The following is a 24,675-nucleotide window of genomic DNA, read 5'->3' on the forward strand; positions in this document are numbered from 1 at the left end:
AGAACTGGCCTCGGTAACATGTTGCATTTAAGAAAATGATTTAACATTACAAGTATTCTCAGTGTGCTCTGGTGAAGCCACATTAGCAAGTGATTAGATTGGATTTCTTCCTGCATTGCCATTATGCTTTTTCTTTTTTTCGATTGGACACTTTTCTGATGCACTTTTTTAGGTTTTTTTATATGCTTGTTTTTTGTTTTGACTGCTCTTTTTATGAAACAGATTCATTTTTTAGTTCAGGGACTTCCAAAACTTTGAGTATAGCTCCTTCACCATGATCCTTTCAGGTTTTGGCATATTTGCACAATGTGTGCTCATTTGTTTCTTTATCACTACTATATGCATTGTATGAAGGTGAAATGATCTGAGTGTGAATAGCCTGCGAGTGTGGCTTCTCCATTAGAGGATAATTGGATCAAACCAATGGATTAATACCTGTGATTTTTTTTTCCCCCCCTCACAGGTAGAGAATATGAAGGCTACCAGCCATTGTGGTTTTACCAGAGGAGGGACTCAGTTACTGGAGAGACAAGCTTTGTGTACAAGGGAGGTTACTGGGAGGCAAAGGAGAGACAGGACTGGAGCCTGTGTCCTGACATCTTCTAACCCAGGAACCTCCTCTGGGATCACACCTAACCTCATGAGACAGTGAACCGCTCCACCTCTGGTCCTTAAGCAGTGGAGCGAACGAGCACCATGTGGACCTTTTTTTCTTTTTTTTTTGTGTGTGAACATGAGAATGTGTATGTTTCGCACACTCTCAGATTACACTGTACCTCCAAATGTACACTCTATGGGCGTTCCCTGAGTAGTCCTATTTGACACTATACTCAAACAGCAGTAAGATCACGTGTGGATGCGAGATAACAGAGTTGTAACACCACACAGTAAAGCTAACCCGCTCAGTCCTGATGCTCTGGTGCGCCGGAAATGCTACCCACAATGCACTTTTCTGTGTTCACTCCACTACAGAGTTTCCCAAATTGGATAGAAACCCACATCAAAGCTGCTCATGATTATAAACTGATTAAAAAGAATAAAGAGGGACATAAAAACAGAACACACAACAGTATTTCAATATTTGTAAGAAAAATGTCTTCACCCTCAGTTTTATTCAGTACAACAGAGATTAACCTGGTCCTACTTTATTAATCAGCCCCCTCATTTTCTTTATGGTAAACATTTTAAGTGCTCATTATTTGCCTCTTTTGATATGTTAAAGCCGGGCTTAGAGCAACCACCGGTCACAGGGAAAACGTGTGTGTATTTCCCAACCGGCTGACGAGTGATTGCTGACAGTTGCTGTGAGATCGACTGCTAAAACTCCATTCACAGGCCTAGAGACCAGTCGGTCACCCCTCCTCCAGGAACCACCGGTCACTAAGGAAGCGTGTATATTACGAGATTGGTTGGCAAGTGGTTACAGGAGGTTGCAGACGCTTGCATGAAATTGGTTCATGCAAGAGGTTTTCGGTGCTGCATTGAAAACCTCTTTGTGATTGCTGCTAGCATGTGCCAGCACTTTGCCTCAGTCACCAGCAGTTTGCAAGGGGGGTGTTGATTTTTTTTGCCAACTACCGTACTTGCCAAGTGGTAGCGAGTAAAAATTCACTGAAACCATAAAGTAAAAGTTGCACCTTTTGGAATGTTTTGGTTGCAACCACCAGATGCAATTTTTACTTTCACTTCTCTGGTCTGTTTTGCCCTTTTCAGTACAACTCTGAGAGGGGTTCGCTAACAGCCAAAGCAGGCACAAGGAGCCTGTGGGTATAGCATTCTCTGATTTTTACCCGACGATAGCAAGCAAGCTGGTTGAGGAATACACATTTTTCCGTAGCAACCGGCAGTTGTCAGGGGGTTGCCAAACTATGTCCGTGACTGAGGTATAGAAAGTAATGGATGAAGACTCTGAAATAGTCACAGCTTTGATTGCATGTGTTATAAACTATGGAGAGTCAACGTGTTCAGTAAATATCAAAGAAAAACATAATTAAATACAGAGAAATGTATCTAATATAACCATAAAGTGAGAAAAAGAATCAGACTAACCTCTGTATCTCGGCTTACATGTTTTACTTTGTTCAGTGTTAAATATTTTATTTATAAATAGTTTTTTTTTTTCATCAAGAAGTCTGAGGACAAGTGGGGCAGAGCCCATGTGATTGATTTGTGATATAACGGGCTCTATAAGTCAGAATTAGCTGACAGACTCGGTGTTGTTATGGAAGAAGATGATATTCTGGGGGGAAAGTTAAAAAAAATTAAAAAAGTTTGGTTAAAGTGGTTTTTGTCTTAAAAGCTGCTAGAATGAAATAAAACCAGATATTAGGTTTTATGATGTATTATCTTTTTTTTTCTAAATTCATGTGTGTTTTAAATTTTTATGGTTCTGTTATACATTTTCTGTATTGGTTCGTCAGACGGATTCATTCTAAATATATTTGTATTTCATTTTCAACACATTGAGTCTCCATAATCTACAGCTGTTTGATTGATCCACTAGAGATTGGTTTATCTCAACTAATGAAATATGCATCAAGGCAGTAATCCTTTTTCCATTTGGACTGGATATTAAGTTTTCCCTTTAGGGACGTGCAATTAGTCTGTTCATGTTAGTTATATTAGAAATATGAGCTGTCTCTATGCTTCATTGGATCTCAGTCATCTTAACATTTTCCATTTGTGACTCTGATTAGGAAAAATTATATAGTAGTAGTTTGATTATAACACATTAGTGCAACTGCCGTGGTGACATTAAAACACTTGTATCACTGTCACGGGAATCTCCATCAAAGACCTGAATAAGCACTTTTCACTGTGGTTGACTAGAGGTTAGTACATATCTCTGTGTTGATGTTGAGAAAATCTCACTCTGTACATGAACACTATCTTGTCCTCTGGTGCTCTCCCGTGGCAACACTTACCATATCATCAGTGATCGTTTTAACTAGTATCATCTTCAGTAATCGTACAAAGTATTAAGTCTGTGCCCGATCACTGAGGCGTTCACAAGTAAACATTAACCCGGGAACACACCGGTTTCTTCTCACTAGTTCCACAGCATCCATCCCTCACTAGTTTGTAGTCCAGATGTTTCCAGTGGAGTTACTGAATTTGAGACTGGAGCGGGTACTCCAAGGAACCCACAGTGGCTTCAGTTGATAGGAGGTCAAAGGTTATAGAAGCAGATAGGGCTGGTTCCTGTAGCGCTCCTCTTTGCAGTCAGCTGTAGCCACAGAGGACAAGCCCGAGCGGCCACTCCAGGCTCTCTGCAGCTCATTTGCCATTTGTGGACTTGCTGATCTGGGATCAGCTCACAGAGGTACACTGAGTCTTTTGCCTTTAACTGACTGAATAAGGGAACGAGTCCCCTGACCTGTGCACTACAAGTCTACAGTGACAAGAGTTTTGAAGAAAAAAAAAAAAAAAAAACAGTCGATATTTTTTTGTAATTATTGTTAGGAATGTAGAATTTGGAGGTATTGTATCTACCATCCAGCCTATTTGTGTGAATATTTTGTGATAAAACGATGATATTGTAAAAGAAGAATTATACTAATGTGAGTATTGAGTTCTCTGTACAGCAGAGGTTAAGGAGGGGGTAGAGGGGGGACTAAATGAGCCTGAAGATAGACACTAACTCAGAGGTGCCCTCAATTTGGCCAAAAACTGTGTTAACACACTGAAAATAAAGTTTTTTTTATATAGCTCTTAATACTAACATGTTGTTAGCTGTGGTTCAGTTATTTCCTCTGATGTGCAGGTCATGCAAATGTAAAACACACACACACACACACACACACACACACACACACACACACACACACACACACACACACACACACACACACACACACACACACAAAAACACTGGAAAGGAAATTCCTTCACACAAGGAAGGAATGCTAGGATTTAGCCGATAGAGTGAATTTTAAGTGTGATAATATGAGTTCTTAATGTTTACCTGTCTGATTCTTTAGCAGTGAACTAATGATAGTGAGAAGTGAATTCTGGCACTTTTACTCATTTACACAAAAGGTTTTCTTACAGTTTTGAGTTGTGGTTGTCATGAGCATGGTCACTTTTTAAAAGGAATATATTAGTGTTTGGAAATTCATTTTGTTTTGAAATTTGCTGGAGTTGGATGAGAAGATGAAGCCTTCTCTTGTTGTAAATATGAAGCTACAGACGGCAGTTTAGCTTAGCTGTACTCAAAAAAACTGGAAACAGGGGGTAGCTCGGCTCTGACCACCCATCAGCCCCTCTAAATTTGACCTCCATCTTTGCTGGAAGTTTGCCGCTTTGGTGCCAGGAGGAAGTTTTGCACATAACTAAAGATGAAACTTAAACCTGATGTACCCAAAATTTGGTACCAAAAACTGTCTTGAAAAATGAAACAAATAAGATCCATGTTAGTTTATCAGATCTCCAGCTGCTGGTAGCTTATATCCTGTTTCCAGTCCTCTTAATCCTAAAAAGTGACTGCTGCCTGTAGCCTTACAATGTGTCCTGTTGGAGAGGAGGCACATAAGCACATTTCCCAAAGTGTTGAGCCTTTTCTTTACATTTTCTTTCTGCTATCCTTCTTTTCTATTTCACAAATGTGTATCGAAGACTTGTCATTGTACATGGGAGCGATTGCCACTTGAACATGATGAAAATGTGGAGGTTCCCTGCAGATTTACTTTAATAAATTGTGTTTGAGATTATTTTATATTTGAGAATACATATTATATTTTGAATGATAATGGAGAGCTCATCTTAGGTTTAAATCAATATATTTCCAAACAAAAAGATGACCTCAGTACTTGATGGTGACTTGCCTACTGAAGTTGTCCCTTTTAAGGGCCTGTACAGTATCGGACAGCTGTAGCAATAAAGCGGTGGAGGTGTAGATTTGTTAGTTTGTGGCTGTTGTTCGTTCAAAGACTCGTTGTCTGCCTCGTTTAGAAAGGGAAAAAACACAACCAAAGTGTAAGAGAAGAGTGTTGTAGACTAAATAATCCTCTTCATCTGCCTTCCCGATCTCAGAGGGTTCAAATGTAAACCCTCCCCGTCGCTGTTTATCTCATCTCATCTGAACCTGATGCTTAATTCACTACGATGTGATTCTTGGCTTTAATTTTCTTGTTTTTATTTTCTGATCTGATTTCTTCCTTCTCAATGGGTGCCATTATTCCTATATTGGTGTTTTCATACTATTTGTGTGCATAGCGAGTTTGATTTGTGTGCACGTGCAGCATTACATATCCTGCTTTTCAGTGCTGCTCAGTTTTGAGGCAGAAATAGGCTGATGCTGATGATGACGACGAAGATGGGGAGATTTTTCTTGCCTTGTCTAAACTAAACCTTGCTTCTTATTCAACAGTGACTCGCAGCTTTGTGGTGAGATTATGGTGATATTAACAATCCATACGATTGGTAGAAATTATGAGATGTTTCACAATAGCGACCTGGCACAGGATTGAGGTGACTGACCTGCCTTGATAACTCTTACTCCCAAATACACAAAGGTGTATTCAGGTGTTACTGCGTATTCAGCTGAGGTTTTTCTTTTTTCCTCCCCCTTTTTTAAAAAATAAAATTGTGTATTTTCTCCCTTAATTTATACTCGTATAACACTGTCTTTAAACAGCAAAGACAAAACGGTGAAAAAAGAAGATAATAAAGTTGTTATTGTTGACACTGGATACCAGTCTCTTCTCATTTGTTTCTTCTCTGACCAAAGGATGAGTTGAACTGGCAGAACAGAGAAATGTTTGAGTTTAAAGTCGATGTCCCACTAATGAAACATGACACTCTAAACAGTTTTTATGAAAGTGAATAAAACATTATTTTTATCATTGCTTATTCCAATCATGAAGTGCATATTCAATGTACTGTTTTCTTGGGTGGACAACAGAAGCTTTCTTTAAAATGAGAAAGGTGAGAGTTCTTTGGAGTCAATGACTGCCTGAAGTTTACAACCCATGAACATGGACATCCATGGACTCCCTTGTGATGCTCTGCCAGGCCTTGTTTGTGGGTCTCTCTGCCTTCATTTTTGTCTTCAGTGACTGAAAAGCTCCTCTATTGGGTTATCAGGTGACTAACTCGACCATCTATTAATATCCCATTTCTTTGCTTTGAGAAACTCTTGGGCTGTTTTTACTGTATGTTTTGGGTCATTATCCATTTTCACAGCGTAGCATCATCTGATCAGTTCTGCAGAATTGGAGTGAGTCTAAGCAGAGAGTAAAGCCCTGTGCACTTCACAGTTCATCCTGCTGCGTCTATTAGCAACCACATCAATAAACACTAGTGACCTGGTTCCACTTGCAGCCTTATGCCCATGCCATATACATACATATATATGAGGGAACAGACTTCCTCTGGCCATAAAACATTATACATTTTCCAATTATTTTCCAGCCTCTGAAAAGGTGGGACAGTGCACAAAATTGTCTGTAATTCCTAAACAGTTCATGCAAAACTTTTGAAAAAACAAAACAAGACACTGATTGATTTTAAAACCACTGCAGTGGTTTACAGAGGTAAAACTACAAGAAATTAGTATTTAGATATTTAAGTAATTGTCTTTGTTCAAATACTTATGGAATAAGTATAATTTTGACTTTCTGTTTTTAATTCCGTTTAGTATGTTAGTTTCTAGAGTTGATTTTCTTACTTGTTTAGTTTTTATTAGTTTCATTGTTAGTCTTTATTAACTCTATTAACTATTATCGTTATATGTCAAAGGCAAGACTTAGGAAAATCTGGTATCAGATTTAAAAAAAAAAAAAATGAAAACGGTAGACTCAGACTAGGACATCAATTGATGTCTATCAATTTATTTTTAACCAAACTAACGTACTAGAGCTAAACATACTACCTCTATATTTGTTTTTGTTTTACAAATTCAGAAAATATTTTTTAGTGAGTGAACTATTTTTAATATCTAGTTTTAATTTAGTTTTTGTTAACTATAATATAACTTCGTTTACCGCTTTTACTGCCGTAGCACGCGCGGGTCCTCAGGGCTGTTAGCTTGCTGTATCTCGAGCTGTTTGACCGTTTCCATGGCAGCCTCAATTTCCCGTCAATCAACTCTCCCGGCAGCAGCAACAGCTGTGCCAGTCAGAACCGCTGAGACATGTTCGGCATCGACTGAAAACGCCCGTCTTCTTAAAGTAAGTTAGTTCTGAGTGTTTGTCGCGGTCAGTGTGATGTTTTTTGTTTTCATTTGATAACTCAGAAACATGAACGTTTAACCAGGGAGCTTCAGACAGATTGGCCAGACGCTTTTGTGTTCAATACATCTGATTTGTGGGCTCATTCGCACTATGAAAATATCACTCTGCTTATAGCAAAGGCTCGATTGAGTCTTGGCTGCGGCTGAAAAAATAGTCCCACAAGTCACAGCTAGATGTGACACTTTAATACTCCAGATATTTGTAAGTAACTTTCACAGCTCTTGGACTTGATTTTCCGGGGATCCGGGGATTTATCGTCAACTCAAGTCAGTTTGGCTTGCTAAGTGGTCTTGGTTTCCTGGACAACTGGGTAACATACCCCCGCCCCCCATCACCGTACTGCCACACACTCCTTATAACTTTCCTGTTAGCCCTGACTGCTAAGGGGGTGTAGTCTCCTATGTTGTCTCTCAATGCCTGCACTTTTGTCTTCACGTGCAGGACATGGCTGAGAGGAACAATAACGGAGCAGACAGACATGCAGAACATCCCCAGAAACTTCTTTACACTGGTCTGAAGATTTAAAAACATTCTGATGTATTCCTCAGTCTTATGTGTGCAGCCATTCATATACTCCCTTTTCTCTGCCCTCATAGATCTTAACGACAATAGCAGTGTGTTTGGATTTGACCACTGCGATCGCCTCCTGGATGCAATGGATGCTCAGCTTGAGCAGTTGCAGGTTTGTGACTCTGTGATTGTCACTTTGTTCTGTATGTTTGTCTCTGTGCACATGTAGGCAAATTTAAAATAATAATAAAAATGATAATAACATAAGCAAGTATGATTAATTTATCCAGGTCCTGCCCCAGAAATGTGAGCTTGATTGCAGCAGTGCAGGTAATTTATATCACAATAACAGCTCTATACTAGATTTATAAGTTTGTGTTTTCCATGTAATATTATGTAATCTCTTTTTTTGTGTGTGTGGTATTTTTCCAGCTCCTCTTGGTTGGATCCAGTCTCTGGGCAAAGATACAGGCCTGGGAAGTACAAGTGAACAAAATGGTACCCCCATGTCTGGTCTAGATTTGATGAACGCTCCAACAGTGCAGCAGAGATATGGTAATATTTTAATATTAGGGCTTTTCACAGGAAAAGTTTTAAATTAACAATGTTTTTAACTGAAAAGGCCTTATTTATAGTCTGAGGTAAATATCTTACGGCAGTGAAAATGATTAGTACTAGTGGTGACATAATTTTTCTTTCTGCACAAGTGAAAGAAATGCAACCCTGATTTCCAAAAAAGTTGTAACTAAGTTTAAAATTGAAATATACAACAACCCAACTTTCTTGGAAATTATGTTGCTAAATGTATACATGCCTAATATGCTTAATATGAAGCTGCTTAATATGAGAGTTGGTCAGGCCCCTGTGTGTTGTCTTCATAGGTGGCCTATTTATTTATTTATTTTTATAAAAGTTTTATTGAATCTGTTTTAACTTTCTGTATCATTGCTTGGTACGGTAATATGTCCCTGAATAATAAGACCAGACTTAACAACCTGGTTAAAGTGGCTGGCAAGATTTCAGGGAGGTCTCAGGTCCAGCTTGTGGACTTGTATAACAGGCAGGTGCTGAGGAAGGCAACCTCTGTCCTGCTGTGTTCAGATCATCCTCTCTTTAATGATTTTCAACTGCTTCCATCAGGTCGTCGTTATAAAGTGCCTGCAGTGAAGACAAAGAGACATAGATTGTCTTTTGTACCTAGTGCTATTATCATAGTTAATAACACTAAACCATAAGTGTTGTTGCCATTGCACATTGCACTTTTTTGATGAAAAATCTAGGTTGTTTTATCAGGCTTATATTATATTATTTTGGTGAGTGTATGTGATGTGTTGGTTGTCTGTTTGTTTGTTTGTACGGACATACTGCAAATCAATTTCCCGTTAGGGACAATAAAGTTACCATTGACCATAATTAAATGATATATATGTAAAGTATTGTGCAAAAAAATCTCAATCCAACACTCATTTCTTTTGATTATACTTCCAGACTTTCTTGGAATTGTTTTAAAATGGTCTTGGGCAATAGTTCTTTATACCTTCTGCCTTAAATACTGTATGTATGTTTTCAGTAAATCACTGAAGCAAAATATGAAGAAATTAGAGGTGGCTTAACACTCTTGCACAGAACTGTATGGTCTATGTTGATCACCATAATGTTAATAGAGTGGGCTTTTCCTTACACCACTTCTCCTCTGCTCTACCTCAGAAAACACAGAGGGCTGCTCGAAAGATCCTGTAACTGATGACAAAACTGAAAAGAGGTTAGACAGGAGGGACAAAGAGGAAATCGAGTCTTGTAGAGAGCAGGTCATCTGGAGGCTGGAGAGGCTACTTGGAGGCACCTGCAAGGAAGGAGGGCTGGCCGAAGAAATTGGCCCTCCTTCAGACAGTATCTGCACCGAGGACTTTGCTACACGCTTCAGAGAGGAGATGGTAGAACTGACTTTTATAGATGTCAGTATGCAAATGTCGGATAAAGCAGAAGAGACTGGGAGGACAAACATCTCTGACAGCAACGCTTACCAAAGTAAACAACATGAACGACATGTTTATGATGTTGAAAGAAGAGGTTCAGAAACGACTGGGGAAAGCAGCGATGACACACTCACTCCTCAGCATTCCCTGACAAAACAACCACGTCCAAACAAGAAGAGCTGTGTTTCTCATAGCGCTGGAGCAAATATATCACATGCTGGTGTGAAAGCAGGAGTTTCAGAGACATGCAGATTACCACAGCCTGAGGATGACAGCAGTGGTACAAGTCTGTATCTATAGAATCTTTGAAAGATAAGCTTTCAGGCATGTTTTAACTTTGCTTAGTCAAAGGGGTGAGGATTGAGAGAAAAATGATCCATCTGTCTTCCAGTTCTTTGGTCATATGTCTGTCCATCTGTGTGTTCGACATGTGATCGAAGGCACGTTCTCTACAGATGTTTTACTGTATGGCAAAACAAAAATGGTGTCTGAATACCATACTAGGTTGAGGAGTGTTATTACTTCTCGTCTAAAGTAGTAAGTCAAAAAATGGGCTCACATCTATGAATGGTTATAATTCATACCCAAAGCATTAAATATATCACATGCTCTCCCTACACTCATTTACCAGAACTCTGGATTTGAGCTTTTGGACTTGAGGCCAAACTTTCAACTCAGCATGCACATAACCTAATGCAGTGGTTCCTAAAATGGGGGCAGGGAACTCAATGGCTTCAGGGAGTCACTGCATGAAGTCATGTGCGACCATGGAGAATAATGTTGAATGGATTTAAAGTTGCGCGAATGAATGAACACAAGTGCTAGTAGAGGCCTCTGATGTTAGCTTGGCTGGATTGCTAACTTTTCAAATAGAAGTATGAATGAAAACGTTTTATAACCATTGATAGATACCACGCTGATGCTTTTGGGATTCTGTTTATTTGAAATAGTGATTGTGGGCTGCTTGGTTCTTTTCCAGGAGTACCTGTGCTGAGCTTTGACACGGTGTCCATTGACAGCGACCTTGATACAGTCTGCACGGAGCAAGTAAGGCAGCACATTCACAAGTGGCCTGGTAAGAAACAGAAGATATGGAAGTGAACTAGTTTATAAATATGTTTAGACACAAAATATCAGAGTTTGAAAAGTGAAACTGAAAAATTTAAAGGGTAATGAATGATAATTACAAAATCTTTAAATATGAAGGATAATATCTACAAAAAGTATCCACTCTTGTTAGGATAGCACTCTCTCATTCGGTCTGTCACAGAAATTAATGGCCAGTGTAGCAACCAGACCGACATAACAACACAAGAAGCAAGTGAATCTCGGTCTACATCAGGTAAGAGCTGACTACTACTATTTTATTACTATAAAATACACAAAGTAATAAAGTGTCAAAATAATTTTCTTGTCTTTATTCCCAAAGTACAAAGATCCCCATATGGACCTGTTCGTAACTCTCACCGTAACAGGAGAACAGCATATAGGTAAAATAAATCAAAGTATGAGCTGCACCTATGTTAGTGCACACACAATAGCATCAGGAAATATGGCAGGTAATGCACTAAGAGGACACGCTCTGAAAGCTCTTAATACAATAAAGAGAAAATTTTAATAACTTCCAAAATCCAATTAAAATCTGCCTTTAAATATTTGGTAGTGTCATTCTGCCCATTGTGCTGTAGGATAGTTGGGCGTATGGTGGGGAAGTTTGGGTTTAGAGCTCTACCCATTGGGACAAACACCCAACAGTATCTCTATCATGCAAAATTCTGCCAATATATTTTCTATGCACACAGAAAAATACCAAAAAATGCCCGTCAAGTACTCTAAATCTTTAATCACCTTAATATCAACACTGCTTTCCAAATATCAGTCAGAGTAAACCAGTGCAAAGAAATCTATGTAAAACACTGGAAAGAAGAAACTTAAAAGCTACAGTAGACCAGAATGTCATCTGACCTTAAACATAGATTAAGATTTAGCAGAATAGGAAGAAACACTTACTTTAACAAATTAAGTTATATAATTCCAATATATATAATTCTGCTCTCATGTGTATTCAGACCTGCAAGTCATTTTAGTGACACAGATGAAGAAATGAGCTGCTGGAGCAACAAGTCCAGGCCTGAGAGGACACTGGACAAGATGCAGTCTGAATGGGTCAAGATGATTGGCCGACTCTCCGACCTCCGACAAGTAAGCTAAACCTCCGGGGGAAATTTATTCTATTCTGTGTCAGTTGTATAAATTCACTTGCATGCATATGTATGAGATGGTGCTTAGCTTGTTTGTGTGTGGTTTAGAAATGTGAGGAAGAGGAGGAGACGCTGTGGTTGAAGAGGGCTCAGATAAAAGATGTTGAGGTCTGCCTCTCTGAACTTAGACAACAAAGGAAGGTAAAGTCCAGCATTTTCCAATGTTTTTCAGGAGAATGTTTGCTGAAGACTCACTAACATGTACAAGTAATGGTTCGTGCTGCAGCATGCCTTGCAGGAGTTAGAGCGACTGACTACAGAGACGGCACAGATGGAGGAGGAGAAGAGGACTTTGCAGTCTGTTCAGAGAGACAGCAGAGCAGAGAGGAAGTCTGTTGGGTATAAAATCTCCTCCTACTAACTGTCTCATTCAGAGCCATATACATTAACACGGCCAACATCAACATAATATTTGTCTGCATAAAGGAGAGTTTTCTTTATTGATAAAACATCATTTTGCCACAGGCATGGTAGCTGGCAGCTGCAGAAGATGCTGAGGCAGAAAGAATCATGTCTTCTCCAGCACCGAGACACCCAGGAAGATTTTACAGTTCAGCGTCTGTGTAAACAGACTACAAAGGATGGATCCTGCTTCAAAGCAGTAAAAAAAAAACAAACCTACTCCTGTAGTTTGTGGTTCAGTCCTTGGTTTAATTTTATTCTTATGTCATCACTTTCTCTTTTTATTGTTCAATAAACAGAACAATGTCATAATGTCGGTGCTGGAGCAGGAAGAAATGGAAAGACAGCTGGATAATGCCAAAACAGAATTGTTTGCTGAGCAGCGACGTGCCAGAGAAAAACTGGAGTCCATGCAAGAGGTATCATAGCCTGTTTATAGACTATGTAGTAACTCCAAAAATACAAAGTTATAACTAAAAAAAATTTTTGGGTTTCTTTTTCTAATTATAGTCTGCATTCACTTTACAAACCAAAATATTTATGATCTTCAACAATCCAAATGGAGAATCTAAACTTTAATCATAAAGTTGTGGATTTATCATTTTACAATTTTATTTTGGGCTTCTTTATCATTGTGATCTCAATTTCAGTGAGGTTTACTGAATGAAATTTAACAGACAGAATCCATTTTTGTTTGAGTAAAGGCAGATTTAGTGTCTGTTTTAAAATGTCTCTGAATATATTTTCCTTTTGGAGCAGAAATTGGAAGAGACTTGTGAAGAGCTCCAAAGGGCCACAGAAGCAGAGACGTCACTGAGAAACAGATGTGCTTGTTTGGAAGAAAAACAGATGCTGAAAAAGGGGCAGATTGAGGTAGCATTTTTTTTACATAAATATACTGTGTGTGTGTGTGTGTGTGTGTGTGTGTGTGTGTGTGTGTGTGTGTGTGTGTGTGTGTGTGTAGTACTGTTGCGGTCTCTTTTCCTGTTAGGCACTGGAGTCTCGAGTGAGTGGGCTGCAGAGTGAGGTGGGAGAACATAAGATCAGGGTGGTAACTCTGGAGAATATGTTGGCCCACAAAGAGCTGCAGCTCCTAGATTTCCAGGAGCAATGCAGTGCCTCACAAGCAGAACGAGATGGACTGAAGGTGGAGCAACAGCACTTGAGAATGCAGCACCACAAAGCCCTGAAGGAAATTGAAGAGCACGTCCACAGTATAATGGTAAGTGCTACAAATCCTTTTTTCTTGTTCTATAAGTAACTTTACTAATATGTTTATATTATTAACAGCAAGCCCAAAAGGTTTATTGTTACAGGTTACTGATTTCTCCTTAGTTCATATTCAGGCTAAAAAGAAAAAAGTATTCCTTTGAAAGTACAGACTACAGAATGTTTGGTGAGGGGTTGTATCTCAGGTATTCTGTAGTTCCATAAATGCATATATTTTATGTTGGGTGGCGTGCCATCATTAACGTTATTGCACTACATATTATACTACTAGTAAAATACTTTGTAGGGTTACTTCTAAGAGGTCGTCCTCTCTTAATTTTGTAGCTAAAAGAAGAAGAATTAATTAAGCTACAGAAATCTCTGCAACAGCAGAAGGAAGAGGTAAAGAAACATGAAGAGGAGTTGCATGTAGAAGCATCGGAAAAGGTACACTGATAATCCTTTGACTAACATATGCAACCTTTCTAACATAATTAGATGGTATGAACAGAATGCTCTCTTTTCCCATTTAGGTGTACAAAGCAGTGAAGGAGGAGAGGAAGAAGTGGGAGGCAGAAAAAATGGAAGCTCTGGAGGTGCAGCGTGGGATACTGGAAGAGCAGAATGAAAAGCTCCTGGAAAGTTTGAGGAGCGAAATGCAGAAAGAGAAGAGTAAAGCATTAGCTCTTCAACATCAGGTCATGGAACTAAAAACAGTAAGGGATCTTCCACTTAGATAAATCTAAATACATTTTCTTTCCATGTTTGTATGATTTTGCTTTTATCTCTAAGAAACTGCAGGAGCTGGAAAAGGAAAACTGTACACAGTTGGCTGCAATTTGCAAGTCACTGAAAGAGGAGCACCAGGCTGAGCTACAGATGGCGCAGGTGCAGTGAAACCACAGAAAGCAGTCATGTTCAAACTCTAGATGTGATGTGACATCTTAGAAAAGTTGACCTGGTGTGCTCTGTAATCATGGCAGAGTCATAGGACAGTTCTTCAGCTCGAGAAGGATGTCCAGCTGGCAGTTAAAGAGGCAGACAGGCTCCAGGTGATGCTAGAAGAAAGGGAGAGCAGCCATAACCAAATCACAGCTGAGATGGAGCAGCAACACCAACACTGGACCGAGCAGCTAGCAGCAGAGTGCCAGCATCTCAGCCTGTTAGTGGAGCAAAGTGGAGCCAAACAAAGTGCTGGAAAACTACCTCCTAGGTATAATTTTATTCCCAGTCTTCACAGCTTGTTTGTAATTGGCTTGTAATGCACATATCTTTGTCATTTGCAGTTTCACAGTAGCCAAGGCTTTTATGAACCTAAAAACACTACGAGAGCAGCTGAAGGCTTTTATTAGCCAACTGCACCAAGAGCTAGACTCACAAAAACAAACCAACGAGCAGCTGAGAAAAGAAAAGGTATCATTTGAACTTTGCTTACAGCACGCTAAATGTTTATATGGACATATTCAGTAAAAATCTCCCATTTTTCAGGAGCAAGAACTGAGCATCCAGAGGCAACAGCTGAGGCTGGAGAGAGATCAAGCTTTGAATTTTTTAAAGGAACGACTCATTCAGGTCTGAACCCACACGCTTAGACAAAACACACACACATAGCATTAGAGGAAATAATTTAACTCCCTGTGACATTTTTGCAGGAACACATTGAGGAGTTGAGCAGCTTAAAATGGGTTCACATGAGTGATGGAGGAGTTCAAGGCGGAGGAGGAGTGGCAGCATGTCTCCGCAAGCAGTTGAAGGCCAAAGACTCTGAGCTCAGGCAGGTTCAGAGGAGCATGGCTGAGTGGAAGGGACAGACCGCAGCTCGCCTGGCACGCAAGTTTGAAGAAGAGTTGACGGCTGAACTGGAACGGTAACGTGCTCAAAACAAAAATGGCATCCTCCAAACTAAACCCAGAATGCAGCAAAGTCGTATTTTTCTTTTTGTGTTGCAATAATTTCCCAAAGCTGCTGATCTTGAATCAAACAATACTGTGACATGTATACAGTTTTTGTGCTAACTTTTGTCATCCCACAGGTGCCAGGCAAAGTTGTTAAGGGGCAGGTAATTTTGTGTCTTGGTAAATCGATGTTATACTAACCAGCTGTACAAGAGCATGATCTCACCTCAACTCAATGTGATGCGATGCTTAGACCATAGATCTAACATTATACATATACAACAGATGTTCATGCAGTTATGTTATTTACCAAACAACCAACCAAATTCAGGTTTGCTTTTTCTAGGAAGGCACCAAGACCACAAGATGTTAGGCAGAGGGAGCCTGAAAGACCTGAGGAAGAAATGGTAAATGGTTTGCTCTTCCTGTGTGAAACCCAAAACGTTTGTGTCCTTACTCATTGTTTATGCTATTAAGAAAAATCCTGGTATCATTTTTCTTTTAAGGAATACCAGAAATCTCTCAGCTCTCCCTCCTTCCAAGCTCTGAACTCCCATCACAGCTCCTCAGACATGGCTTCCTTTAAGCTTATACGTTACCTCCAGAGCAAAGTGAAGCAGCTCCGTGCTGAAAATCAGGCCTACGGGTGGAGCTCACCTCCTCCCGATTTATCAGGATCCTATCTTGGAACAGTGAGTAAATTCTTCAGTATCTGGTTATTGTGAAGTGACTTTTAATGTTTCCACTTGATGAAGTTTACAGTAGTTATAAATTTCAATACTCCAAGTACTACTTGTAATTTAAAGTCAAGTATTTTTGTGAAGGTTTTGTAATATTTTTTTCTTAATTTTCTAACCCACAAAATTATGTCTTCATTCATATTTAGTCTGACCAAAAAAATGCATAATGAAAAAATACAAAGCTGTACAGCAGTTTAAGGCTATTGACGGTGGTTCTCTGCACTCACATTTCCACAGATTATAAAATAAACTGATAAAACATTAACACAAATAGCATGTTTCTTTAGAAGAATCTCAGAATAGTATCAGTCATGCATAGAGCCATGTTACCCATGTGTGATGGGAATATTAAAAGCACTCATTGTTTTCCAAATATTAATATTAACTGCTATTATTGTTTCATTCACAGATCCCTCAGAGTACAGACACAGATGGGAGTTAAAGCAACACAAAACCTTACACTGTGTGAGCGACTGCACACCAGTGATAGAATGCTCTTCAAATAAGTCTTATTTAAAGTTGTCCCATGGCAACAAATATAAATCATTCACTGTTCTAAGATAGGAGGTTAACAAGCAGGTCACAGTGACATATGGAACAACTGGAGATGTGGTCATCACATTCCTCTGTGCTAAGGCAGTAAGGTTTTTATAGCTTGCAGTGAGCTGTAAACGACAGGAGCTGACATTTCTCTGAAGACTGACGATCATGTGAGTTACCGTACATTAAATAACCTCATAAAGCTGGCAGGGCTTTAACAAAGTCCTTAGAAAATGCTTAAAAATACATTTACAGTTTCTGCAAGGCTGAAGCAAAATGTAATGTATTAAAGGCTTTTGAACCTGTCTACTTGTACTCGCTGTTCATTAATCTGAACGGTTCAAAAATATGGCTGAATTTGGAAAGGGTGTGAAGTATGATGATCACTATTGTAAGAGTCAAACCAAATACAAACAACTATCTAAATATTTGGGTAGAGCTCCATTTACAGTATGCATGCATGGTAAATGGATTGGTACTTACAGTATTATAGCGCATTTTACTACAAGCCATGTTCACACACACAAACTTGCCTGATTCAAGCACTTTCATCCAATGAAAACTGGGCAGAATATACACATGAAAACTGTACATTTATTAAAAAACAAATATAAAGTTTATAGCACCCAATGGCTAGCTGAAGTTCTGGTCATGTGCATATGAAAATACAGTTAAACCATAAAAATCTGCATTTCCATGACTTTATAAATTCCTCCAAGCTCCCCTAATGGCATACTTGCTAAGCAATAGAGATGATCTCTCCGCCAGAAGTATTACTACAAGCAGGAAGGCATGCCACAAGCAAATGTGATGCTCCACGCTGATGTTTAAGAAATATAATCATATTTACAACACATCAGCGTAGTGCTGGCCAGGCTTTGGCAACGTAAAAGTCGTTTCACTTCTTACGGGAAACATCAATACTGCGAAGTATTATGTAAGGCTACTTGTTGACAGACCTTGGAGATTATGTCAGTTATTATGTTACAAGTGGGATCAAATGGGATTAAAGTCAGAAAACATAAATTACTGCCAAGAAAATGATGCGCTTCACAAACTGTTCAAAACTTCACAATATCCTTATAAAGACACAAACTGACCAGCCTGAAGTTGTTCCACGTCTTTTTAAATCTTTTTACTTTGCTACGAGTCTCCAGTCTTTCACTTTGGCATCACTTTGTGGAGAAACACTATTACATTTCCATCTCCTCCTCCCCAGAGTTGTGGGCCACAGAGAAACTGTACAGAGGAGAGTGTGTGTCTGCTGGTGGACTTGAGGTGTTAAGGGGACTGGGAGATGGACATGGAGTTGGAGTCTGCCGACACACAGTCTGTTGTTTGCGCTGTTTTTGTAATGAGTCCTTAAGTCTCTGACTGAAGGGATCTTCTGGTGGCCGCCATAGCACCAGCTCCATACAGGAACGGCTCCTAAAGTGTGAGAAAGACGAAGGTGACACAAATATTAGCATCCCTAAAGGAGTGCAACTGTGCTGACTTCTTAATCAAGAAACTCTTGCCAGTTGAAAACAATATTTGGAGTCCATCTCACATCATTACTCATATTTTTTCGTTTTTTCCTTATGTCGTAAATTTCCCTGTACAGTCTATTATTTCTTGCTTTTTATATTCTTAACTTTTGTGTGAATCTGCATGCTCCATCTGCCTGTCGCTTTGCTGCTAGAACACCTGAATTTCCCCAATGAGGGACAATAAAGGATATATCCATTTCTATTTATTACTTAAAAATCACCATTAAATGTTCCAATGACAAAATAAACATACACAGACTGGGCTACTGTGTGGGGGAGGATGTCACTGATGCCCTGCCGCAGGCCCTTCTTCAAACTGTCAGACATCACCAGTACCGGGCGTCTCGGAGCTGGCTCTACATCCAGATCTTCATCCTCATCGTCCTCCAGTGTTATTCTGTGATACATCAATAGTACATTGTGGGTTGTCACTCTTTCTTATGATGTAACCCCCAAACTCTTCACCAACACTGAATGCCAGATTTAAGAAAAAACCCACTTTGAATGATATAAATGGAAATGTTATGCATTTACATAGTTCTTGACAATGTAAATAAGTGAAAATACAAAACAGTTTGAAGGGTGGTCTGTGGGCCTGACATATACATTGTATACACATTATAAACAGAGGCCTGTGCTTACAGAGGTACGTTCAGGATTGACCTCAAATACTCAGACTTCAGAACTTTTTACTGGGTTACTTCACTATGGTTACTTATTCTACATACCAAAACCTGCTTCGGGGCATGTACAACATACCCAGGATTATGTTTCCATTATCTGGTTTCACTTAACCCATCATTCGCAATCAGGATAATCAAGCATATGAGGCTAAATCTCTAAGCCAACCCAATGTTTCCCCTGCATGTTTACATGAAAGGGCTTGGTAACATCTGACCAATCACAAATATGGGTTGGTGAACTGGCAATAGAATCAACTCGTTTTACAAAGGAAGATAAAACTATCATGCAGAGGTTAAAGACACAATACACAACATAACACAGCTGCTGTGAACAAATGACAAGTCGTGTTTTGTTCAGTTTTTTTCTCCCAAATGTTATACATTGCATACCTGTCTTCTATCTCCTGAAGTTTTCTCTGTGCGGCCTCGATCTCCATGCAGGAGCTCTCCGTCTCAAGTCGGAACAGGGAAGAAGAGGTCTGCGGCAAAGTGGTGTTATTAGATGTTGTGCAGGACTGTGGAGGCGCAGGGCAGGCTTGCTGTGCAGACTGAGAAGAGCAGCTGTTTGCACCAGACCAGTCACACTCTGTGCTAGTGCTCAAATTTGAAGGAGCAACTTCTGCCTCAAACATTAACCTCCTCTTTTTGGCACTGCAACCCCTGATAAAACAATCATATAGTTTAACACTTATGTAGGGCTAAGACAAGCATTACCAAATGCTTTTATTCTTTTTTTTTTTTTTAAATAATTCATCTTTCACTTACTCATCATCTGCTCTCCTCCTGTGCTTCCTGAGGCATCTAGTCTCCCAGTTGCTGTGGAATAGAGGCACAGAAAATGCCTGTGTCAGGCTCAGAAATAAAAGTATATTTCAAATTAAGCCAAAGCGTGTCTGACAAATGTGGTGAAAACAAACAAATAGTGCACTGTGCATCAGTTACATACCTGTTAGAGACTGTCGCTGTCTGTACATCCTCAATCATACTTGAAGGTCCGAGGTCGAAGTCGGGAAGGCTTGTGGGGCCTGAAAAGGAATACATGGCTGGGAGGCAGCTCAGCTCACTGCTTGGGGGCGCAGGGTGATGCATGCTGGCCCAATCGATGAAATGTTTTTGAAGAGCTACGCGAGTAAGCAGCTATTAACGACTCTGATCTGGAAGATCAGTATTGATACCAGTCAGTTAAGCCGATAAAGGTTTTTTTATTTTTATTTTTTTACAAACTACATGACGCACATGTTATTTGTTTACATCGCGCTAGCTGCCTCCTATTTAGCTAGCTATAACGCTACTGCCGTTAGCATGTTAATGATAAAACTTTGTGTTATTAATAGATGAGAGGTAAACACACGACAGCCTCATCCCTGCACTGAACAGCCACTCTGCACAAGTTAAGCAAAAATATTTGGCGTTAAAGAGCGAGTTGTGCAGCTGCCCTGCCCCATTGCCGTTTTTGTTGTTGACAAATGTGTTTAGTTAGCTCGCCTCCGTTCAGAGCGTATTTATTCTCCTTTAGAGAGTTCCCATTTGCACACAAAAATAGTTTTTACAAGCTAAAGTCGTACTAACCTAATCGCATGATACCCCCGTCGAATAGAAAAAGATCCAAAATTAACTGTCACCGTGCTCTGTGGACTTCTTCTATGATAGGCTGGGTCAAACTGACGTTAGCTCCTTACTCTGAATACTGAGTCGCGCCGAACAGTCGTCAAGGTTCTAGAAAGTGCGCATGTTACGTTTAGTGGGATTGTGGGAAATGTAGTTCCAGTGGATGTACTACAAAGTGTTGTTTCCGAAAAAGAAAAAAAAAAACGACAAAAAAAAACGTCGTGGAAATGTAAAAGTGATCTCTAGTGACAATAAGACGGTGTTGGCATTTTATTTTTTAATATTAGAGATTTTTTTTCTTAATTTCCTGTCAGCTGACGTTTAAAGGGACCCTCTCGCGTTATGATTGCAAATGACCAGTCATGTGACAGTGAAATACTAGAAGCTGTTGTCCCAGCTCGTCTCGTCACTCGGCTGTGATTCTTTACTTTGGACGATCCGTGGAGGTAACTACTGTTTACAGGATATGTCAAAACAACGCTTTGATTTTATAATCATGTGATACTTACTGTCTGCTGTGATGCTGGCACACAATCCATGTCACTATAAATTAGTTATTTTTATATTTATTTTCTATTACTTGTACATGCCTTCCTCAAAGATCCTTGCATTTTTATCACCCGCAATGACTGTATATCTGTTTTACTTTTACTGTTTTTGTTTTTAACTTGAACTCTTTAGCCGAGTTGATTCATTTTCTGTGTGCCTGTGTGCCTTATTTTTGTATGTTTTAACCAGCAGGTTATCCAGAATGATAACTTTGGTGATAATCTCAGCACTGATTGGTTTTGCCTCTACCAAACCATGTGGTAAGTAGGCCGACTTTAAAAAGACGTCTTTACAAATTAATTTTTTTAAAAAATTAAAGAAAAGAAAAGAAAACTTATCTATACTAAACTTCCTAAAGCTGCACTAACTCTGAGGCAACCCAGTTTGCAAATACACTTACTGACGAGTCTGGACATTCACAGATGTTGCAATTGCGTATTTAATGAATGTGAGTGATACGTTGTGTTGCTTGTTTACTTAGTTGTGTAGGATTAACAGTGAATGTGGCTCCTCTTTGGCCTTGATCTGCTGAGGGTGTTGAACGCAGTAGTGATGATTCTGTAAATTAGTCCTGCTGATGCAGCAGCTATGGTTTTGCAACACTTTCAAAAGTTCATGTAAATGTCAACAGCAGCAGAGCAGAGATACTTATAGGTTTTGTTTGTGTCAGGTGACTTTTTTTTTTTAAACCTATAAAGTTAAATTCCAGATACAGAAGGCTCCAACACTGAGCTGCTGCTTTCACTCAACAAGAATCTCCTTCGCTCTCTGGAGAGCCAGGAGGGACTTCCTAACCCCAGTGTCCACTTGGCATTACGCCTTTCCAATAACCACAACCTGGCCAAGGAGAGCGAACACCTCAACAGACTAAAAAATGAATTGCACAATGACATTCAAAGGTACACACACACAACACACATTTATGCACACTTAAACACTTTATATGAAGTTCTCTTTCTCCCCAATGTTCTCTACTGAGCCTTTTTTCCTCCTCTCAGCTCTCTCTCTAACAGTCAGCCTGTGACTGGTGTGCTGGCGCTCTACAACCTGGCTTTAAAGTCCTCCTGCTATGATCTCAACACGGTCAGCTTCACTGTAAACGAGAGGAGTGAAGCACTGCTGACACACCTGAAGAACCAGATGGAGCTGGAGAAAGAGCACATTGCCTGTAAGGTTTTTGTTTGTTTGTTTGTTTGATTTTTAGCTTCTGAAGGGCAATCATTATCATAAAATTTTTTCAGCAATCCTCTCCTTTTTGATGTGCTACAGTATCTGACCAGAGTTTACCTAATGTAGAGGACGGGGGTCATATCTCATAGTTTGTGAATTTAGCAGGGATAGAGTAACTTTGTAATTATGCCTCATAATTTCTTAAACATTGCTGTGAAGTTGTGGTTCAGTGTAATTTGGTTTAATTTGCTTCTTCTCTCCTGCATTCAGTCAGCCACCGCCCTTTGACCAACTATTACCAGTACTCCCTGGGTGTGCTCGCTCTCTGTGTGAGCGGCATCAGGGTCAACAACCATGTGACCAACAAGCTCATCAAAGCAGCAGAACATGAGCAGTTCAAACATGGAGAGTCTGAGAGTGTGGGTGGGTGAAACATGCCTTAATGGTGTCTTTAAATAATGATGCAGGAGTCACCCTGCTATTACCTACTAACAATCATGGGTTTAGGATAAATTAGTTTTCTGCTGATGACATGATGACACATGATGGAGTAAACATATATTCACTGCCGTGTTACATTTCAGATCAAAATCCACTGAGTTTGAAGCTGAGGCCACCTGATGGATATTTAACAGGAAGCTCTACATACAGTTTAGCTTTCAGTTCTTTGTCTATGCCACAGTTTGCTCTGGCGAAGCGGTTACCTCTTGTACTGCTAGCTTAGCTCTCACTAAACATCTACATTAGTATGCTGTGAAAATGCTAAAAGCTTTTCACTTTGTATTTTAGCTTTGAATACAGCTGTAATGATGCAGTTGTGCTAATATTTTATCCAATTTCTCTCCTCAGATACGTATGCCATGGCTGGAATGGCACTCCAGTGTGTGAAGGACTCTGGTTCTCACATGCAAAACGCTGCTGGGCTGGACACCGCTCTTAGCAAGATCAAGCAGAAGCTTCTAGCCTCCCGCAGGGCTGATGGTCATATTGGTAATGAATTCAGCACAGGCCTTGCAGTTCAAGTAAGGATCCTTCCTCTCTCTCTTCAGAGACTTCTACAGAGCAATATCTTTGCAGCTGAAGTGTGTTTATTTGATGTGTTCAAGGCCCTGTTAGCAATGGGCAGTGAGGTTGCAGAGTGTGCCACCTCAATGGAGGCCATGAGGACAGCTGCTAGAAGCAACGCATACCACAACCCCATGGCCATCTCTCAGACTCTGCCTGCTCTCCAGCAAACATCCTACATGGCAGTTAAAAGCAAGGAGTGCCTCACTGAGGATAGTATGTGCAACATCATTTCTACCCTCTTTGGCCACTTTAGGTTGTGTCTGTTGCCACTCTAACATTGTTATATGTGTACCTTCCTGCAGACACTCTGGTGCTTGAGCCCTTAGATCCTGTAGTAGTTTCACCAAACCAGGTCAAGGTGAATGTGATGGTGGAAGTGGTGACATCCAGCGGAGCGGCAGCACTTTACTCGGTGCATGTGCCAAAGGGCAGCTCCCTGCTAGAGGCTCTTGAACTGCTCAAGGAGGAAAATGTTGGCTTCATGTGAGTTCATGCAATTGCATTTTACCTTGCGTGTGATTGGCTGCAGTGAGTAGTCTCTGACGATGCTGTGTGGCAGGTTTGAGAAGGAGTCCAGCCTGTGGGGACCTTTCTTAAGTGTGGTGAATGGAGAGCAGGCCAGGCAAAGCGACCGCAGATACTGGCACCTCTCCTCAGATGACACTGCACTCACTGAGGGTGAGTAGACACACACATGCATGCAAACACACTTTAGACTGTGACGCACAAACGAGGATTTCGTTGATCTGCTTTCACTGTGTCTCTCTGTCAGGTGTTGGTGATTTCAAGATCGAGGCGGCTCAAAGGATCACCATCAGAAACACGAGCTACTGATGTTCCAGCCAATCAGTGATTAGATGATCAGCACTTTAATCTTTATGAACTAATAATTACACCTAAATTGTCTCTTGGCATCATATATCAATAAATCCCACAATTACTTAACAGAATGTTTGCGTTTTAAGTAGATTTGAAGATTGAACAAAAGTGTAATTAAGAGCTATTTCAACAAAGTTTGTGTTGAATATTTTTACTTTGGAAAACGTTTTTATGATTATAATATAATTACTACGAAATGTCAATTAAAATGACTTTTGTGATTATGCTCTTTTGAAGACTTTTTTTTTTTAAGGACAATCTATTTGTATGCTTTTTATATTGTTACAAACAGTATAAACCAGTGACAGTTCATCTGAATTTATTTATTTTTTTGGATGGCTTTTCAAAAGTATGTAGTTTGAATAAAAATAAAATAATAAAAATGCAGAATAAAAAAAAAAATGTAGTGCCTGTTTAGCGCCAA

General features: G+C 39.8%; 4 protein-coding genes across 10 annotated transcripts in view; 3 read left to right on the forward strand and 1 right to left on the reverse strand.

Moving 5' to 3' along the window:
- osbp2b (oxysterol binding protein 2b) overlaps positions 1–5,690 on the forward strand; it is a 55,450-nt gene extending 49,760 nt beyond the window's left edge. For all 3 annotated transcript variants that reach the window (XM_084945616.1, XM_084945617.1, XM_084945618.1), the window contains one exon: positions 464–5,690. In XM_084945616.1, coding sequence (XP_084801742.1) covers positions 464–606 — 143 coding nt within the window. In that variant the 3' untranslated portion in view covers positions 607–5,690. The remainder of the gene's footprint in view (positions 1–463) is intronic.
- Positions 5,691–7,062: 1,372 nt separating this feature from the next.
- On the forward strand, positions 7,063–17,070 carry LOC146376180 (uncharacterized). Its single transcript, XM_084946146.1, is given in 26 exon segments — positions 7,063–7,169; positions 7,674–7,743; positions 7,829–7,914; positions 8,033–8,072; positions 8,175–8,297; positions 9,450–10,004; positions 10,698–10,793; positions 10,959–11,060; positions 11,148–11,208; positions 11,788–11,920; positions 12,028–12,120; positions 12,206–12,318; positions 12,445–12,580; positions 12,681–12,800; positions 13,141–13,254; positions 13,373–13,603; positions 13,936–14,037; positions 14,124–14,306; positions 14,383–14,478; positions 14,574–14,803; positions 14,877–15,003; positions 15,079–15,162; positions 15,243–15,457; positions 15,832–15,892; positions 15,992–16,177; positions 16,635–17,070. Coding segments are annotated over 25 exon segments (3,414 nt in total). The 5' UTR covers positions 7,063–7,169; positions 7,674–7,676; the 3' UTR covers positions 16,695–17,070.
- A 269-nt stretch (positions 17,071–17,339) lies between these two features.
- On the reverse strand, positions 17,340–23,986 carry ccdc117 (coiled-coil domain containing 117). Of its 4 annotated transcripts, none has more exons than XM_084946154.1 (6): positions 23,881–23,986; positions 19,924–20,002; positions 19,743–19,793; positions 19,368–19,637; positions 18,548–18,691; positions 17,340–18,193 (listed from the first exon to the last, which is right to left on the reverse strand). In XM_084946154.1, exons 2-6 carry the CDS (start codon positions 19,959–19,961, stop codon positions 17,959–17,961), a joined length of 738 nt encoding a protein of 245 aa, XP_084802280.1. In that variant the 5' UTR covers positions 19,962–20,002; positions 23,881–23,986; the 3' UTR covers positions 17,340–17,958. The 4 variants fall into 4 exon arrangements, with proteins under 4 accessions (XP_084802280.1, XP_084802278.1, XP_084802279.1 ...); XM_084946152.1 differs by lacking the exon at positions 23,881–23,986 and adding an exon at positions 20,547–20,835 and having other exon boundaries at positions 19,924–20,131; XM_084946153.1 differs by lacking the exon at positions 23,881–23,986 and adding an exon at positions 20,547–20,832.
- Positions 20,942–24,475, forward strand: tcn2 (transcobalamin II). Of its 2 annotated transcripts, none has more exons than XM_084946147.1 (10): positions 20,942–21,031; positions 21,324–21,394; positions 21,844–22,033; positions 22,133–22,302; positions 22,575–22,727; positions 23,154–23,326; positions 23,411–23,585; positions 23,675–23,855; positions 23,932–24,050; positions 24,145–24,475. In XM_084946147.1, the coding sequence occupies exons 2-10, from the start codon at positions 21,337–21,339 to the stop codon at positions 24,204–24,206; spliced, it is 1,281 nt and encodes a 426-aa protein (XP_084802273.1). In that variant the 5' UTR covers positions 20,942–21,031; positions 21,324–21,336; the 3' UTR covers positions 24,207–24,475. The 2 variants fall into 2 exon arrangements, with proteins under 2 accessions (XP_084802273.1, XP_084802274.1); XM_084946148.1 differs by having other exon boundaries at positions 20,970–21,031; positions 21,327–21,394.
- Positions 24,476–24,675: the final 200 nt, after the last annotated feature.

This window comes from Perissodus microlepis, chromosome 12, assembly GCF_051167445.1.
Source record: "Perissodus microlepis isolate ML-2025 ecotype Zambia chromosome 12, ASM5116744v1, whole genome shotgun sequence".
Taxonomy (NCBI): Eukaryota; Metazoa; Chordata; class Actinopteri; order Cichliformes; family Cichlidae; genus Perissodus; species Perissodus microlepis.

Coding starts and splice junctions, on each gene's coding strand:
- ccdc117 (XM_084946152.1), bottom strand. CDS start 20,066: ATGCATCACCCTGCGCCCCCAAGCAGTGAGCTGAGCTGCCTCCCAGCC. Junction 19,794..19,923: donor ACAGCGACAGTCTCTAACAG/GTATGTAACTGA, acceptor TCTATTCCACAG/CAACTGGGAGACTAGATGCC. Junction 19,638..19,742: donor AGGAGGAGAGCAGATGATGA/GTAAGTGAAAGA, acceptor TTGTTTTATCAG/GGGTTGCAGTGCCAAAAAGA.
- tcn2 (XM_084946147.1), top strand. CDS start 21,337: ATGATAACTTTGGTGATAATCTCAGCACTGATTGGTTTTGCCTCTACC. Junction 21,395..21,843: donor TGCCTCTACCAAACCATGTG/GTAAGTAGGCCG, acceptor GTTAAATTCCAG/ATACAGAAGGCTCCAACACT. Junction 22,303..22,574: donor GGAGAAAGAGCACATTGCCT/GTAAGGTTTTTG, acceptor TCCTGCATTCAG/TCAGCCACCGCCCTTTGACC.